This window comes from Protopterus annectens, chromosome 7.part0 (genome assembly GCF_019279795.1).
Source record: "Protopterus annectens isolate FY-2018-M chromosome 7.part0, PAN1.0, whole genome shotgun sequence".
Classification (NCBI taxonomy): Eukaryota; Metazoa; Chordata; order Ceratodontiformes; family Protopteridae; genus Protopterus; species Protopterus annectens.
Window position 1 is genome coordinate 745,293,977 of NC_056739.1, and position 19,716 is coordinate 745,313,692.

The 19,716-nt window shown below is 40.8% G+C and overlaps 1 protein-coding gene across 1 annotated transcript in view; it reads left to right on the forward strand.

Moving 5' to 3' along the window:
- Positions 1-17,468, forward strand: part of STAG3 (stromal antigen 3) — a 4,836,058-nt gene extending 4,818,590 nt beyond the window's left edge. The window contains exon 35 of the mRNA XM_044077272.1: positions 17,144-17,468. Within this exon, the coding sequence (XP_043933207.1) occupies positions 17,144-17,191 (48 nt within the window). The 3' untranslated portion in view covers positions 17,192-17,468. The remainder of the gene's footprint in view (positions 1-17,143) is intronic.
- The last annotated feature ends 2,248 nt before the right edge of the window (positions 17,469-19,716 follow it).

Below are 19,716 nucleotides of genomic sequence, written 5' to 3' on the forward strand. Positions count from 1 at the left end.
ATGTCCCAATTTTTCAGTAAAATGTTAACAATTTTGTAGGAATCCATATTAAAAGTGCAAATAAAACTATATGGATTACAAGGGTGTTTCTCAGTACTCTCCATTCTATTAATACCTTTGTTGTTCAAAATTGGGGTATAGGTCCCTGACATTCTCTTATGTTTCACCTCTTTTATAATCTCTGAGATGAATTGGGATGGGTAACCTCTCTGCAAAAAGTAAGTATGCAGGAGTGTACATTCAGCTTCAAACTCGGTGTCCCTAGTGGTCGTCCTTGCAGCTCTAACAACTTGACCCTTCACTACTGATTTCTTCTGAAAGGTTGGGTGGCAGCTAGTGTAATGGAGGAACATATTCGAGTAAGTCTCTTTACGAAAGATTTTTGAAATGTACACCTTTTCTTGGTAATCTTTCCTTAAGTCAACATCCAAATATGCTATTCTGTCGATATGATAATTTGATGTTAATCTCAGGAATATAGTAGAAGAATTAAACATTTCAAGCATGTTGTCAACTTCCTTTCCATTACCCTGAAAAAGGATGAAAATGTCATCCAGGAAACGGGTATAAAACAGTATTTGTTCCTTGTATACCGGGTTTTTTAGTACACATTCCCTTTCCCAGTATGCCATTACTAGGTTTGCAACACTAGCACCACATGGTGAACCCATTGCTACACCCACTTTTTGATGGTAGATTAAGTTGTTAAACAAAACATAATTATAAGATAAAACTGTGTCAATTAATTCAGTGACTAATTGGATCTCACTTAGGGGGGGGGCTTCAAAATTTTTGAGCATATGGGCTACCCATTCTACCCCTTCCCTGTGTGGGATTGATGAATAAAGGTCTTTTACATCAATAGTGACTAGTAGATTTTTATCACTAAACTCAAGTTTGTTGATGTTTTCAAGGAATGACCATGAATCCTTCGAGATTTGGGTTTCACGTGTTATATACTTCTTCAGGATATTGTCGACCACTTTAGCACATGTATATGTAATACTGTCCCTACCATCGACCAATGGTCTCATAGGTGGGTCAGTAATACTTTTATGTACTTTCGGGATACCAAACAATATTGGTATCTTAGGTGCTGGTTGGGTCAAGTAGTTATATAATGACTTATCAATCCTTGACTCTATGTACAGTTCTATGAATGCTGTTACTTTCCTATAAGCTCCGTACAATTCGTTTCTAGATACTAACACGTAGGTGTCACTGTCTAAGATAGCAGACATTCTTCTATTATAGTTATTAATGTCCATAATGGCCAAACCGCCACCCTTATCGGGTTTCATGATACGTACTGATGCTTGGCATAAGAATTTTAAATTGTCCCTGTCTTCACTACTAATATTAAAGTGGTCACCCATGGAGTGACTCGGTAGTGAAGTGTTATTCTTTAAATTACGTAAATCTAGTTCACTGACCTGCTCAAATAGTGAGATTAATGGGTGTAACGGTGGGTTATACACATTTGAAACATAATAATCTGTTTTCCTATTCATGTCAACACCCATTAAAGCTAACAGATTCAGTTTCCTAGTAAAAAGTCTCAAATCGATGAGTATATTAGCAAGATCAAGTTTGGTTGTAGGGACAAAGGTATGCCCTTTAGCCAGTAGTTCAACCATTTCAGAGCTTAAGGAGACTTCTGAGTAATTATAAACTTTGAAGTCCTTGTTGGAATTAAACAGGATCCTACATTTAATGTCATTATCCGTCGAGGTTACCATTTGGACCTCTTCTTGTTCCTGGTTGCCCTCCCCCTGTGTGGAACATGATTCAAGGCTCTGTTCTGAAAATTTCTTTGGTTTGAGTTTCCATTAGGAGCATACTCATTCGGGTTATTGCCGTTGTGGTTGGCGTTAGTGTTGTTGAAGGATGCTATCCTTTCACTCCGTCGGATAGGACCAACATTTTCATTATGTTGGTACTCTGAAGCCTGGATGTTATTGTCATTAGAAAGGGGGGCAACGTTAGGTTCCTGATTCGATGGTACTGTACTGGAAACTTCATTCAAAGTTGAAGTACTTTGGGGTGATGGTGGCTTAGGGTAGGCTGTACCTGCTTCATAGTCCCTAATGTCACGTTTGATTTTCTTTATTTTAGTTACGTTGATTTTTGCCAAGTACTGGTCAATACTATTAAAGATACGCTTATATTCAAAGCGGTATCTTGTAAAGTTAAGGTCATCCTTAATCTCAGAATCCAGGCAGTTCGTTTCTGCTAAAAGTTGATCAACAGTCCTTTGATAATGAATACATAATAGTTCCAATAACTATAACCCGTGTCTATCAAACAAGTCAATTAGTGCCTTATGAAAATCGGAGCCATTGGTAAGCCCTGTAGGGTACTGCCAGAGTCTTAAACCCTTAGGTGTTATTTTTAGTCTAATACATTCGCATAAGTAGTGTATCTCAAGTTATGTTTTCCTCAATTTACACAACTTCTCGTCGAGTAAATTTAATATAGTAGTTAAATCAAGTCTTACCTCCTGTGTGTTTTCTTTAGTATTCTGCAAGTTGTTATTTAGTCCAGAAAAAGAGAATTTTCTATTTGCCCACGAGTCTAAGTTTGGAGTATTTAAAGTTGTCGTGTTCGGAGATTGAAGTAAACCATTCTGTAGGTTCCCTTCTACTACCTCGCCAGCAATAACGCTTCTACGATGACTGGAACCAACAGGTGACGTTGTCAGACAGTTTGTTGAGCTCCGCCCCACTTGTGGGAGCCCATTCGAACCTGTGTTCACGCTATTTTGCCTTATTTGAACCAATTCATTGTGGAGATGAAGGGAATCATCCTCTCTTTGAAAGAGTATCCACTTTCTGGGAGAGTAATTCAATTAAAGCCATTAAGTTGCCTTCATCACGAAGTTGGCTAGAGACAGGAGTAGAGCTAGGTGGTGCTGCAGGATCCATGCGATACAAACACAAATACAAACTGGAAAAGCACGGTTAGACCAAAACGCCAAAAAACCACGAATCCTTGATGCTCCACACTAGGACAGAACACTACACGTGTAAAGTGCTCAAGTTAAGAAATACTTTAATCAACTTAAGCGTACAAAGATATAATCCACTTTTCGTCAAGACAGATGGCTTAACTTCTTCAGAGACCATTCAATAGACTGTTAAAACAAATAACTGATATAAATACCATTATACCTGTCACATGGTCATACAATTAAGGTTTAGAGAGAGACACTGTTTTTCCGACACTTTAAACTAGGCTCAATGTGGGTAGTTTACTTCAAAAAGCTAATACATAAAAAAGCTATGCATAAAAAAGCTAATACATAAAAAAGCTATACATAAAAAGTATGTACAGAAGATCGATAAACATACCTAAAGGGTATTTCCAAGAAGTGAGTGTATGTATTCATTTTCAAACATATAAAATGTATCTATGAAAATGAAAAAGAATAAATGGATCAATAAATAAATATATAAGTGAATAAACTGTGAAACCATTTCAAACAGTTATACACTAATAAAATAAAATATGATATTCTTTTTCATTTTCATAGATGCATTTTATATGTTTGAAAATGAATACATACACTCACTTCTTGGAAACACCCTTTAGGTATGTTTATCGATCTTCTGTGCATACTTTTTATGTATAGCTTTTTTATGTATTAGCTTTTTGAATTAAACTACCCACATTGAGCCTAGTTTAAAGTGTTGGAAAAACAGTGTCTCTCTTTAAACCTTAATTGTATGACCATGTGATAGGTATAATGGTATATATATCAGTTTATTTGTTTTAACAGTCTATTGAATAGTCTCTGAAGAAGTTAAGCCATCTGTCTTGACGAAAAGTGGATTATATCTTTGTACACTTAAGTTGATTAAAGTATTTCTAAACTTGAGCACTTTACACTTGTAGTGTTCTGTCCTAGTGTGGAGCATCAAGGATTCGTGATTGTTTCTAAGTGTGTTTGTCTTCCTTTTCTGTGACTATGTTGGACAAAGCAACAGGCTTTAAATAATACACTTTTTTGTGGGCATAGGATCCCAAGTGTAGATGCCCACAAGGGGGTGGGTTTTGTTGTCTTGGAGCCAGGCACTAAGACATGCTTTCTAGAATCTGTTCTACGTTTAATCCTAGAGCCCTGGCAGACAGAAGGAATAAATTTAAGGGGTCTTCTTCACTCTACTAGTTCTTCAGTGGCTCAAACCCCCTCAATAACAAGCAAGTCTGTTTCTCTGGAGCACCGCAAATGCTCTACTTAGTCCCCCAGGACTTTGTCGCAGCTGGCATTAAAAACTAGGAAAATCTCAGATCTGACCTTGTCAGATCAAAAGACTCTATATTCTGACCCTAAAGCTTTGGCTCCTAAAGTCCACAGCCCTTCCATCGGATACTAAGCCGGGCACATCATTTAGGAGTGCAACTCCAGAATATGCCTTAAAACTAATTTCGCCCACCTTGCCTACTCAGCTTTTTCAGACTCCAAAGAAGCATTTCAGGCCTCCATCCACCACTTCCTTTAGGTCTTTGAGAAGCTTGTTGGAAGCAGATGTGGATAGGATGATGCAAAAGTTCCTCAGAGCTCACATCCAGATGGGAGTCTTACAAGCTCCGTCCTCTGTTAAATTCGTGAGTGTCTGTCACATCTAAGACCATTATTTCTCCTCCTCAGATCCGTCCTGTGGTTTTGGAGTCCCAAGATCCGAGATCCCAGAGAGGTTCGGTATTGTATCAGAGGAAAGTGTTTTCCTTCATTCCTATTTCCTTGACTGGTTCTGCTGAGATACCCTTGGATCAGAACGGGTCTCTGAGCTGAAATATCACAGTCAGATCTGAGGGGGATAGGTTTGGCTTCAATTTTGTCTGATCCATCCCTACCCCTCAAAGCTTCAGCCCTGGACAGTTCGGATCTAATTCCGCAACTGAGGCCTGGATCAGGGAGTGGCCTAGATCCACTTCCTTTGGGAGCTTCGGCTCTGAGAGGGCTGGTTGAAGCTTCTACTGGATCTTTGACTTTACAGGTGGTGGAAAAGGCTTTTTCTCTCCAAAGGGAGCTGTCTTCTCATATTTTGGATTCTGCCGCTTTTCTCTCATCTGTTCCGAGCCAGTCAGACCTGTTCCACAGGTACAGCCAGTTCCAATGAGTCTCCAGCCAGTTTCAGTGGAGGAACTTCCCCTCTCTTTTGACACCTCTCCAGAACACCCCACAGAGGAAGTGCACCAGAAGAGAAGGTGCAAAAGGAGACACACAGACTTCCCCATAGAGTCTCTCACAGAGGATACCGATTTTGATGGAGAGGGATCCCTCAGATCACCAGTGGATAACATCTCCTTTGGAGATATTTTAGACATCCTGAAACAGAAGGGTGGTTGGTCGTCCCAAAATCCCTTGCTGGAAGAATTGGTTCAGGCCTATGTCTTTGATACCCCCCCCGGTGGATGAACTTATTGATTTGCTTTTCTGCCAGGCCTGGAAGGGGCTAGATACCGTCAAGCCCAACCCCAAATTCCCTGACAAGTCTTTGGCACCACCTCCAGACAGACCCCACTGGAGCAAAGTCATCTCAGTTGATGCTGTGGTGGTGGCAGCAGCCACTACGAAGGAGCTATCAGAACAGAGCTCTTCTGTCCATCCTCCTAATAGAGAGTCTAGGGCATTGGACAGATTTGGGAAACGAGTGTTTGCCTCGGCTACTTTCAGTCTGAAGTTACTAAATTACTTGGTGCAGTTTACTAGACTTCAGACAGATCTGACCAAAGAACTATCAAATAGGCTGAGTCCATGTCTGCTGAGGATTTCAAAAGGATTTCGTCTCAACTGGTCACTCTTTTATCGATATCAAACATTTTGATGAGGTTAACTTCTCACACAGCTGAAGGTACCTCACAAGCAGCTAGTTCAGGCATCCGCCATAAGGAGATATGCCTGGATGGGCTATGTGACTTTGCAGAGCCTTTTAAGATAGCCTTCATTAACGCCCTGTTGTATGGCACTTCCTTGTTTGGGCCATCAGTAAAGGGCACGTTTCCCCGCAGTAAACAAGATGGAAAGACCCTGTCTGGTGTGGGGATCAAGTTTTCTACGCCTCAACGGACCTTCTGTAGGAACCAGAGAGGAGGTAAGAAAATGTAATTCTGTAAATATCAGGGAACTTTCCAAGAATCGCATGGGGAGAATTCCTCTAGAGGCAGGGGAGGAAACCTTAACGGTAGACATTGCTCTAGAGGCAAAGGAGGCCTGGAGAACCAGGGCTTTAGAGATTCTTTTTCAGACAAGCCCTTTTAGCACTCCTGAAGCGCTGCCTGACCAGCTCTGGAGGCTGTTTGGAGGTCTATTCTGTTTGCACCAAGATGCCTAGGCAAGTACAACACAAGCTTTTTGGATGCTAAGAATAATATCTGGAGGCTATTGCATACCATTTTCTCTTCTTCCTCATCGTCTAAGGAAGAAAATTCCCTATATTTCCCCAGTCAGAGGAGGGACACACCACAAGAAATCCAAAAGCTGCTAGAAAAAAGCCATCCAAAAGGTCTCACCAGACCAGAGAGGATTCGGAACTTTTTCACGCTTTTTAGTGCCAAAGAAAACGGGACCTCAGGCCCATTTTGGATCTAAGCAAATTGAACCAGTATGTAGAGAAAGGAAAGTTCCGAATGGTCATGGTTTGGTCCATCTTGCCATTTCTACATAAGGACGATTGGATGTGCTGTATAGATCTTCAGGATGCGTATTATCATATCAAAATAGACAGGGTGATCCAGAAGACATCTTCACTTTCTGCTGGGAGCCAGTAATTACCAATTCAGTGCTCTGCCCTTTGGACTCACCACAGTCCCCAGGGTGTTTACCAAATCCATGGCAGTAGTGGAAGCTCACTTGAGGATGAAGGGATTCTAAGTGTTTCTATATCTAGATGACTGGCTCCTCACTGCCCCTTCAAGCATTTGCAGGCCAGGGACTATTTGTTCCAGATTTGCAAAACTTTGGGCATTACAATAAATCTTGCCAAATCAAAACTTAATACGAAACACGAGTTCGGAAGCTGGAGTTCATTGGTTCAGTCTTGGATGTGACAATACAGATAGCATCTTTGCCTCTTCACCGTGTTGCATCTATCAGAAACCAGGTTCAGGTTACTCTTGCCCATCTCTGGCAAGGTTAGTACTTAAGGCACTAGAGTCAGTGGCAGCAGCAATAGTTCTACTTCCTCTAGCACACTTTTTTATGTGAGTTCTCCAGTGGACTCTAGCTGTACAGTGGTCCATTGTATATCAACCCCTGTCTTTTCAAGTAAAGCTCACCTTGATTTGCAAGCAACACATTCGTTGGTTGGACAGATCCTTTGTTCTACCACAGCCAGTAGCCACAGTAACCACAGACATTTCTCAACTAGGCTGAGGGCATTTCTTGGGAAGAACTGTCCAACGCATGTGGTCCCCTCAAGAGACTAAGTTGCATAAAAATGCCCTAGAGATGCGAGCAGCCCTACTAGTGTTGCAGACATTTCAGGGTGCTCTCCCTTTGGGGACTATTGCATTTCAGACCGACAACATATCTGTAGTCTGGTGCACCAACAAGCAAGGAGGAACTCTAACTTATCCCCTTTGCAGGGGGTTTGGGAATGGGAGATCTTATCAGACCACTTCCTAGTTGCAGCGCACATTCCAGGGAAGACCAGTGTGCTTGTGGCCAAACTAAACAAATCCATTCTGATGACTCATGAGTGGTCTCTCAGTCAGTCAGTAGCAGAGATGATTTTCTGGAGTTGGGGCTAAACTTGCTGTGACCTATTTGCCACCCCCCCCCCCCAACAAATGCAGCAAGTACTTAGCTCCTATCCCCCCTCAGAGGGAATCACCAAAAGAGATGCTTTGATTCACACATGACTCTTGGGACTCCATTATGTTTACCCTCCTATGCCCTTAATTCCCAAATTTCTACAGAAAGCAAGATGGCTGAAGATCTCAGTAATCTTCATTGCCCCCTTCTGGCCTTGGCAAGTACAGTTCCCCTTTCTACGGTCTTTCCTTCATTACTCCGCATGGATACTGGAACCCACTTAGGATCTCATGTCAAACCTGCAAGGGATTCAAAACCCAAACATCCAGGCAGGCCCTCAAGCTAACTGCATGGTTTATTTACTTCCTCTAATAGTTAGGCAGTCCTCCAGGCTTTCTTCCCCTGTACATGACGTTATTTTGGCTTCTCAAAAAGATTCTACCAAAAAGACCAAATGGAGAGGTTCTCCATTTGGGCAGCAAATAAGGAATCTGACCCCTTTTCTGTTCCACTTTCTGCAATTCTTCATTTTCTGACAATCCTGTTTAAAGAAGGAGCATGTTTTTCTACAGTTAAGCTTCAGTTGACAGGAATTTCTAATTTTACCACAGGGAACAAATCTTGTCATTTGGCTTCCTCTAGATTGTGTAAAGCTTGTATGAAAGACGTTTTTCCTCTGATACCTCCGATAAAGGACACATCACTGCCTTGGGATCTAACAGCTATACTTAAAGGTTTAACACAAAAAAAACCTTTGAACCATCAGACAAACCTGATCTAAAATTTCTGTCATGGATGATTGTTTTCCTGGTAGCTATAACTTCGACAAAAATAATATCTGAACTCCTGGCTCTTTTGCCTGAAACTCCTTACGTTATTTTTCATAAAGATAAAGTTTCCTTACAGACTAACCCTTCTTTTTTTGCCTAAAGTGACTTCTGACAATAACATCAACCAATCCATTCACTTACCAGTTTTCTTTCCATATTTTTCAAATAAAGGGACTACATGGTACACCTCCTTGACGTGCACAGACAACTATGTTCTTACCTTCACAGAACAAAACAGTTTAGAAAATCAGACCAACTTTTTGTTTCTCTCTCCAAATTGCCTAGGTCATTCAGTTTGTTAAGCTATCCTAGCTAAATGGATTACAGACTGTATTTCATGGATTTATTCTCAGAAGGGTATATTATCTAAACCTCCCCCGAGCTCACTCAACCAGATCCATGTCTACTTCATCTGCTTTTTTGTCAAGGACATCGATTGATGATGATGGTGCTGCAGCTACATGGTCCAAGACTCATACTTACGTTTCTCATAAGTTCATAGGTAGGTACTAGGCTATTGGCCCAAGGGCCTACGCAAGCCTAGCCAACAAGGTTCCATGGCTTACGCCACCCAAGAAAGTTATTTTCCTGTGCCACTGTCGAGCAGAGACACAGAAGTGATCCCCGGGATGTATTTCCTATTTCCCATCCACTCATCAAGATTTTTCTTGAAGAGTGCTAATGAAGAACTTTGCTGAACATAGATGGGTAGCTTGTTCCAGAGTATAGGAAGTATCTGGGACAGGAATCTGTCCCTCCAGCGTGTCCTGTTTATTGTGGTGACAAGGTTTAGGTCCCTAGAGCATGTAGCTCGGAGGGGTTGGGATTTCTTTAGGTGTAGCATGTCCACCAGCTCTGGGTTTGACATAGCTTTATATGTTAGGCAGAGATCGCCTCTGAGTAGGCGATATGCTATGGAGTTAAGCTGGAGTTTTTTGAGGCAGTCAGTGAAGGGCATTTGTTTGAAGCCAGTAATCCTCTTTGTGAGTTACTTCTGTATCATTTCCAGAAACAGAGCTGCCTTTGGTTCGGCAGTACTCTGGAATATCATTCAATGAGGGCCACCAAAGATAAACATAGGTGGGGACTCTGTCCCATACGTTGAGGAAGAATGAAAAGGACAACATCAGATTTAAAAGGTGTGTACTCACCATAACTGGGCATCAGTGTTGTCCACTTTCATTCTTCCTCAGCTTTCCCTTCCATCCATCCCCCATCCTTTCTCTTCTGGAAGGACCTTTTAGAGTGTTTGGAACCTACAGTTCCAGGTTTGAACCCTGTCTTTTCTGTCTATATCTGTTTCTCTAACTATTGGGAAATAGGGCAGCAAACTCTGTCTGAGGCAATGGGGATGGAGTAGGGTATTAGGGTAGAGGGAGGAGCTCGAGAGCTGGATCAAAAGTCTGGTATGTGTGGCTGAGTTGAAGCTGAGGGTCGGATGGTGCGTACATAACTTTTAATTTTCTGTTGAAGCACAAAGATCTACTTCTGGTGTTCCCCACTGATACCTTATTCTTTTGAAAACTTGTTTGTTCAGGGTGCATTTGTGAGGGTCCTCCAAGGATATGCTTAAGGAGTCCGCCAATACATTCATCTGTGAGGGAAAATATGCAGCTGTCAGAGTCATGCCCATTTGTTTGACTAGCTGCCATGCTATCTTATGCCCCTTGTATGTTCAGATACCACATAACTGTGATGGTGTCAGTATACACCAATAGTGAGCTGGGTTTCCACAGATGGGAGAATATTTGCAGTGCTTGCAGAAGAACTGTTCTTTTAGGTTGATGTGTTCTTTCAGGGTGGGGTAAGGCTATTTTCCCTGCAGTTGGTGGGAACCTGTCCCAGTCCCCCATGCTTTGCCTGAGGCGTCTGTGTGAATTACTTGGTTGGGTGGGGCTGAGGAGAAAGAAAGGCCAGGGTTTAGCATGATCTGTTTTTCTGACCAGAGTAGCTTCTTTTTGAGGTTAGGTAATACAGGGATCAGGGTCTCCAGGGGATGGGAGTGTTGAGACCAGACTGATTTCAGGTACCACCAAATTTTTTGCATACGTGGTCTAGCCAGAAGTATTGAAATGCCAGCTGAAATGAAACCCAAGGCCCTGAGTATCCCCCTTGCTGTGCTGTGAGACAATGAGTAGAGGTTCTTGAAGATGGTGGCCAGACTGAGAACTTTTTCCTGAGGATGGAAAGCAAGCATTCTATGTGCATCTAGTCTGCAACTCATAAAGACTATGTCCTGAGTGGGTGTGAGATGGGATTTTTTGAGATTGATTGTGAACCCTAGGATAGACAGGAGATGTACCATAAAATGTACATGCTCGAGGAGGCAGTCTATGGAGAGAGAGAGCTTGAATGAGTAGCTCATCCAGCTAAGGGAAAAATTTAAATCCCTATGTGTAACCAGAAGGCTACCACTGGTGCTGGGCACATTGTTAAAATCTCTTAGTGCTATAGAAAGACCAAAGGACAAAGCAGTAAACTGAAAATGTGATGAGCCAGAGAAAAAAAAATGAATTTCCTGCTAGAGGGTCGAAATGGAATTTTATTTATTTATGTTTTTTATTTTATTTTACATTTATTTACTGGACAAAATGTCCTTTTTCAGCAGAGGTCCAGAGAGAAAAGCCCTACATTTATAAATAACAGTAAGATATACACACACACGTGTATGTGTGTGTGTATATATATATATATATATATATATATATATATATGTGTGTGTGTGTGTGTGTGTGTGCACATACACACACACAATGTACAGATACAAATAATTGATTCAATCTCAGATACAAGGTATAAAATGAAAATACATGTTACACATGGGATGAGGAGATAGGCATCATTCAGCTCTAGTGATGCAAGAAAGGAAGAAGGGGTGTGCAGAAAGAGTATTTTAAAGGTGTTTAGAAGAAAGAGATCCAGAATGGGTCTCCATTGTCCTTCCTTCACTGGTGCCAGAAAGATTCTGGAATAGAACCCTTTTCCTATGAAGGAGAATGGCACTCTTTCTATGGTGCCTTGATCTAGTAAGTCCTGAATGACAGAAACGAGCAAAGGAAGCTGGTTTTGAGGAGGAGGAGGCAGATCCTTTAGACAGGGGATGCTTTCCCATGACACTGCATAGCGTTTTTGGATGATAGTCAGCACCAGTTTGTCTGTAGTTACCATTTCCCAGAAAGGAAAGAACAGAGAAAGTCTTTGAAAGAGGGGTGGTGGGATTGAGGAGAGCAGGGGGAGGAGTTTGGAAGGTAGTCACAGTTTTTTTGCCTCCGAAGGGAGGCCTTCCCGTTGGTGGGTATCCTATTTTTACCTAAGAATCTCTTTCTTAGTGTTTTTCTTTGTGACTGGAATGAGGGTCCCTCTTGACAAGGGAAGTGGACTTGGTTAGGCAGTTCCTGTGGTATCTAGGGACTGTAGAATGTAAAATTTTCCTACAGTCCTTTATAGTCTTACCTTGCTTTTGTAAGGCTTGTAACAGTTTTGCAGCTTCTGGGCCAAACAGGAGATCTTTGTCTAGGGGCGAATCTAGGATTTTAGATTTGAAGTCCTCTGGGACAGGTTGGGTTTGCAACCATGCATAGTGTCCGATGATTGAACATGTGGTTACAGCCCTTGAAGAGACATTCACAATATCATAACTGGATTTGATGCTGTGCCTAGCAGTACACATCCAGACAGTAAGGGCTGCATTTGCTGATTATAATCTGCAGATTGTGGTTCTGACATAACCTTATTCAGAATCTGTAGGACAGACAGCAGATATTATAGTCATCTGCATCTGGTAGTTGATATCTCTGAATGCAAGGGTGGAAGAGGTGTAGACTTTTTCTCCACCTACCCATAGCCCTGCTGTCCTGGTCAGTGGGAAGGGTATTTAGCAGTAGGTAGACGTTTAGAAGGCTTATCCAAGGACAAGGAGTTTGCAACAGGGTCAGCCACAGTGTTCTTATAAAGATATTTTAAGTTCGTCAAGCACATTGTAGAATCCATCTAGTCTTTTAGGTGCCAGAAGTTGAGAATCAGGAGCTGAAGATGTAGATTGAAAGGCATCTTGGTATGCATCCAGTACTGGAGGGAATGGAGAGGAGGCTTGAGTGTCCATTTCCAGGAGACTGTAGTATCTCTTTTGAACATCAGAGATTTGCTTTGATTGCCTTTCAAAATGCCTCATGTTCTGCAAAGGAGGCCTCCTGCATAGGGGAATCGGGAGAAAAGCAGTCCCCTTCGGAGGAAAGAAGTTCTGGGGAATGCATCTGTGAGGAATAGTCCAGGGAATAAGAATCCAGATCCTCTTCCTCCTCCTTAGAGGAAGAGGAATCTTGAATGTGCCCTTGTGGTGTGGGTTGTGGCAGCTGGGACACAGAGGAGGTTTCAGGGCCATGATTGCTTTAAATAAGCCCTAGGAGAAGTCCATCTATTCTCTATCTTTGGAAGCTATAAGGAAGGCCACATGCATAGCTTTCTATTTCGATTTGACGTCCACCTGAACGAGTCCTGGAGGTTTGGAACCTTGGTGAACTTTAATGAAAGTGCCTTGCACTTCTTCGCTGACTAATTTGAGGAACTCTGTGTAGGCCCTTTGAAATAATGAGACGTGGTTCTTCTAAGGTGTCCGCCACCTGCAAGGCCACAGGAGCCGAACCAGCATGTGACAGGGTCTCAGTTGTGGGCAGCTGAGAATGTATTAAACAGACTTTGGCTTCTGCAACCTCAGTGGATGCGTCTGACTCAAAGCTGCAAGGCTGTGACTCATCTTAGGGTCTTTTGAGTTTCTTGTTTGGTGGAAGATCGATATTGGATGCAGAGATTCTGCCATTTTGGCTAGGGCCAGGTGTTTAGACACTGGGGTTTGAGGAACATGTTATGGGAGGAAAGCTTCGACTTAAGGGTTTTAGGAACAAATGACTTGACAGATGGAGCAGGATTTGTAGTCCTGTTCAAGCCCTAAACAAAGCAGGCACTTAGTGTGCAAATTCTTGTACGGGATCTGCCTACTGCACTTGCACTTACCTAGCTGACATCTAACAAAATTATCTACATAATCAGAAAACTTGGAAAAAGGAAGGTTCCTCAGTTGGGCAATTATCTGAAATGCGAAAAAGCAAAGCAATGGTTATCAGTGACTCAACCATGATCAGTCCAGTGGAAGTACGACCTTCATTCAGGCTGTGTCAGTGACATAGCCTGGAGTACTCATGCACATATCTGCCTATATACCCTAAGTTGAGGTCATGTGTCAGACATTCACCCTCATGAAGGAGAAGCTTTTGTACCCTATCCGGACTTCAGCAGATTAAAAACCCATATGTTAAGATCACAATAGCAATTTCAGTCAGTACATGTATAAGAATTAACGATGATATTGGAAAAGATTGGGAAGAACTAATGACAATACACTTTACAAAGGGACAATGGGGGAACATCTTTACATCTCCCAAGTATGCAGCAAAGGTCAGAATGTTTAGGATTTTTTGTTTGGAAGTGTTTGCCTTAGGTATTTTTATACCCCAACCAAACTTCAGAGAATTTTTCCTTAGGCAGATGAGAAAGAGAAATGTAACTGGGAACGTTTTTTTTTGGGGGGGGGCTGCAGTGAGTTGGTAGACAAAACGTCCCTACAGAATACTTTCTCAGAAGTGCTGGGGAAATACATTGTTGTAACTAAAGAAATAATTGTGCTGAGCTGGAATACAGGTTCTGAATTGCTTAGCTGTAGTAAGGCTTAAGTCTAATACTTCTGGGTGCATAAAAGCCATTACTAGAAAATGGAAATCAGATTCTAAACCACCGGTAACTGAAGTGCTGATTTTTCTAAATGAGATACAATAACTGGAAGTAGGATGTTTAGAAAAGGGAGGGAGCAAATTACATAAAAAACAAATGGAATTTGATGGAACAGTACATGCAGAATAGTGTTCAGGAGTGAAATTTAAGGAATATCCCTAACTTTCCTTCTTCCTCCTGTTTCCCACTATCCAACTATGTCTTCTGTCATCCTGTATATTTCTATTATAATCTATTTTTCTGCACTTTGACAGCTTGCTTCTTCATACCATCCCAATATTTACTACTAATCTGAATTGCATCTATTTCCAAGATCTCTAACACGTTCTGCATTCTGTCATCTTTTTGTATTTAACATTTACTGTCTTTTTCTTATTTCATTTACTCCTGCTAATTCCTTAATATTTGGACAGTTGGTACTCTGAATTTATTTACTTCTATATTTTGTACCTTGAATTTCTGTACATATCAAAATTTTTACTGTGAATTTTTTGTACTTGTATAATTTGTATTGTGGAGCTTTTCTCCCCAGGCCTCTGCTGAAAAAGGGTGCAAGCTCAGTCAGACTATCCCGGTCAACAAATGTCAAATAAATTTATGTAATGTTGGACTAAACAAAATATGTATACTACATGAAAATAAAATAAATGACAAGATTTTTTTTTTCTATTGCGGTTTATGTACCTGGCACTTTTTTAATGCCATGTTTAATAAATATGTCCAAATAAATGAGATACCTTTGAGTCAGCTGCTTGGTCTTCTGTACACACCATTACTAGGTACTACAAAATTGATTCAGTCACCAGATCTAGAACTGGATTTGCAAAAGCCATCCTTAAAGGGCTTCTAGATTCTGATTCTTTTCCATCAACCCTTTCCTTCCTAATATATGGCAACCATTCTACAGAATTATGGGTTCTGTAACAGTAATGGAATAAATAATACCGTACAGTTGTGCAAGTTAAGCTACCATAACAATACATGTGGGTATAGCACCCTCCACCTTCTTTCTTCCTGCTGTTTCCTTGTCCAGCGTACAATACTTTACCTTTGCCCTCATGATGTGACAACATCTAATTGTTATACAGCTGCAGGCTTCCGCTTTCCCTTCAGGCAAGAAAGGCCAGTGTTTTTTTCCATGCCCATACATTCCTCTTATACAACCACTTACTATCATGCTAAGAGGGGACATAAAAACAAAGAAGTAACCAAAAGTTGTGTAGACTGACTGAATGTCCAGTCCTTGGAAGGATATGTCCCCTATAATTATGGCTACTGTTCTTTATATGGGAAGTTTTGCAGTCACCCTAATGATGTGGACATGAGGCTTTTTTTCAAGCTGAGTACTTTCAGAAAATTGTCCAATTATCCACTTATGCTGTACTAAACAAGCCCATAAAAAGGGTCATATCTACAACTAGAGGAACTTTGCTTTATTGTCCTGAATCTCTCAGTAAATACTAATAAAAAGGCCAAGTGGCTGGAACACTTGTTTGTCATTGAGGGTCATTTACATATTTCCCATGGGCCTCCTTCTGAGGAGGTTTAAGGTGTTACACATCAGACGGTCTGTCTTGCCAGGGTATTTTTGATGTCTTCGACTGTTAAGAAAACAAAATGGATGATAAATACAATCTCTATGAAGTAAACACTAAATCATCAGCACAAGAAAACATTTTAGCTGTGCTGAAATAAATTCTACTATAAAGTGGAGGTGATAGAAAAAGCAAGATGGATTGAAGAGAGCATGGAACAAAGCCCCGGTGTAAGTCAAGGTGTTGCACTGCCTACATCAATACATAACAAGGGGTGCAAAGCCATTGCTGGTTTTATCACAGGTAGTGTGTTACTGCTTTAAAGAAATGCTGATTAGTAACTGGAAGAGAGGATGGATAAACCCAATCAGTGATTTATAGCAACTCTTCTTCATGATTTCATTTTGACCTTTTAAGCAAAGTGAGGTTCTCTCCCCCGCAAAAAAACAGCTTTTTTTGCAAAAGTTCTTAAAACAGCTGTCAACAGTATGACCTGATTTTAACTATAAATCTGTATCAAATCTACAAACTTGGCTTCAAAGATGCAGAAATCGCAATTACAAACGAGCAATTCTATCATTTGATACAATAACCTAAAGACCTATCCATTTTGAACATGACTTAAAGGTTCTACATGAGCTCATTCCTTGAAAAGCCCTCAGTGGTAATGTATTCTGGGCTGTTTACTGGAAAAACGTTTTGATATATTCTCATTTACACCTGGCCCTTATTTCTACTGTTTAGTCCCTTCCTCATTCAAATCTCCGAAGTCAGATAAGGTAATGTCTAAACTGTAGGCAGAAAGAGGATTTTTTTTTCCTTTTCTGAGATTGGGGAATTTTAGTTTGAAGAGAGGATGGACTAACCCTAACTGGGGATGGAGCATACTGTGAAATTATATGCTTATTGCACCGTAAACAAAATCTGCTGCTGATATTAATGGACCGAGGGTCCCCAGCACAGCATCCCCGGCTACAGAAAATCCCACTCCCTCACCTTTAGGAGAATTCCTTGGATCCAATGTAAACTATGTAGTAGTGCACCTTCCAGGTGCATTTTAGGTAATGAATGCTTCTCTCCCAGCCACCTTAGAACTGTCTGACAATGCACCGTCATCAGCATGCTAGATCCATATTTTCAATTTTTGAAGTAAAGATCATCTGAGCTTGTTAGTTGTAACCTAGGTACCATTTGGTGTTTTGTCACATTAAATCTGTCTGTTTTTCACATTGTAGGAGTTCTGTCCATCAGAAGGCGGAAACAGTACACAACAAGAGCACTGACATGGCTGAAGTCTACACTTTGGTTTGTTATGAAACACTTACCGCTGCCTTGGACAAAGACCAGCTAAATTTGCAAAAGATGGCACTGTAGCACTTAACTTTTTTTTAGCAAGCATCTGCTAAAGTAAACTATAGCACTGTTAAAGAAAATGTCCTTTACTTTTAAGTTTATCATAAAAGTTTCCATGAAGAATTGTATACTTTGGTTTAGAAAAGTTTTGGTATGGTTTATTGACTGTAGTGTTTTTCTGGTCACAAATAAATCTTTTTAAATCAAGGACATATCTAACCCATCTTCCATGCTTTGTGTTCTGTTCCATACTTTCTGAATAAATTAGTTTTAATTTTTCCTACAGGATGCATGAAGTGGGAAACCAAAAGCCTTAGAGAATTGCTAGCTTGATTTCCCTTTGCTTTGATTCTGTTATTTAATGTTCCTGTAATCTTTAAACATGCTGTTGATAACACCCTCATTCCCACCTGGTATATCTGGTGGTGTATTATTGCAGACATGCACTGCTTTTTTAATTTTGCCTCAAAATTTGAGTCTTTCATATAAAAACAAAAAGCATAAGCACTGTGTCTGCACAAGTGAGGGTAAAAGTGTTCAGAATGCAGGTAAGTATGAGAACTCTGCTTGTAGAAAAGCTTTCTGCTTTCAGTGTTCCCTTCATCACCTATCAGACAATTGTTGTGCTTGTAAGAGGATGTTTTTAGTACCACAAAAAGCACATTTAGTGCTGCACTTCAGGGTTCCCATATTAAGACTGTAACCCACTATGTAGCTCGTCAATAGATTAAGCCCACTTTGGTGAAAGAGAGAATGTCGATCAGTCAGTCTCACAAGGTGGAATCTTTCTGTATTTTCAGTGTGTGTTTGTGTGCATCATGGTTAGGGATGGTGCACAGATCGGTATAGTGGTGAATTTCTTAACTGACAAACAAATGGGACCTCTCCTACCAATCCATAAAATGGAAATTTCTCAATATACCTTTTCTGTGTCTCTGCTGGTTTTCCACATGTGCTCCAGTTTGTTCCCATCTCTCAAATATATACAGTAAGTGAAGTGGTGGTCTTCAAATAGTCTATTGGTGGGCATTATACAACAGTCTGGCACCCTGTCCAGAGTAAGTTTCAGTGACTTGCATCCACTGACTGCCAGACGTCCCCCAACCCTCTTAAGATTGCAAAAAAAAAAAGTTTATCCAAAAATGGATGGCTAACCAACACATATACAATCTAAGATGTTGATGGTAGACAAAAATGTAAAAGTCATGTTATTTTCAAAGGGAAGGCTACAGCCCATCAAGCTGTGAAGACAGATCAGAGTTTAAAAGGCAAGACACTTTATTAGTATTAGAAACAAAACGTGAGCTAGGAAGTAAGCTGGTTATATAAAGTGAATTTTGTCTAGTGGACATATCTAAACAGTGTATTGTGGTTAGTACACTATTTCCAAAAAATCGATCACCGTCACCCCTTACAAAAGTAGTAGATTGAAAGCCTAGCACTTGATACTCAAGGTGTATTCATTTATTTTAGAAAGAGCTGAGGATTCCCTGTCTAGTAGCTGGCAAGGTCCATGCTTGGTTGCTGACTGGAAAATATTTACCTGTTAGCTCTTCCAGTGCTGCATAAAAAGTCTGCAAGAACTGCAGCCTGAATGACTAACAATGGCAGCTTTAAACAAAATCATATTTTTGTGACATTCATAGCACTACTTCCTTCAGTAAGAATACTTTTACTGCAGTGGTGATGGTGAAGGGCAGGTTAAAGGAAATACTTCAGTACTAGCACCTTCCACAGAGGCAGCCTTAAAAAAAGCAACAGACATGCTGTGACAGTGAAGTGGTCTCTGATGTACTTGTAAAGACTAAAATTCTGGGAGGAAGCCTGCTTTTGTGGCTTTGGTTAGAATACTGAGCACACCACCACGATTAAAACACACTTAAATCAGATTTTAATATAAACAGTTAAAATGAAGCTAAAACTTTTTGTAAGCAAACAGCATCCAGAACAATAAGCGCTTTCGGCAAGTATGCCTTCTTCGGATCGTAACTTCCTGTGCTTTGCTCTGTAAATTAAATGGATCACCACCATCAGTGACCTTCTTCCGATACACACCTTAAGACTCCTCCAGTCATATTCTATCCATTCAAATTCCAAGCAAGTCAACAGGCCTTCTTTTCTATCTAATCTTAAGTCGTTTTTGTTTCTGGATAGGTTTTAAGGGAACCATCACATTGAGACCAGGAGGACGATTAGCCCTTAGGTGTTATTAATCCATCCTATTTCACAGATCTCAGTTCTCATATTCTTATCTCCAGCTCTGTTACTCAGTGGTAAGCACTCAGTAGCTTTAAAGCTAAATGTATGAGTTGGATTGGACATAATGTGAGAGGCTAGCGCATTTCTGGGATCCTTTTGATGGATATCCCTTAGGTGGTGTAATACCCTGTCCTTTAACCATTGATTAGTTTTACCTATGTAGAGGGAAGTACATTTGTGGCAGCACACTAAATAA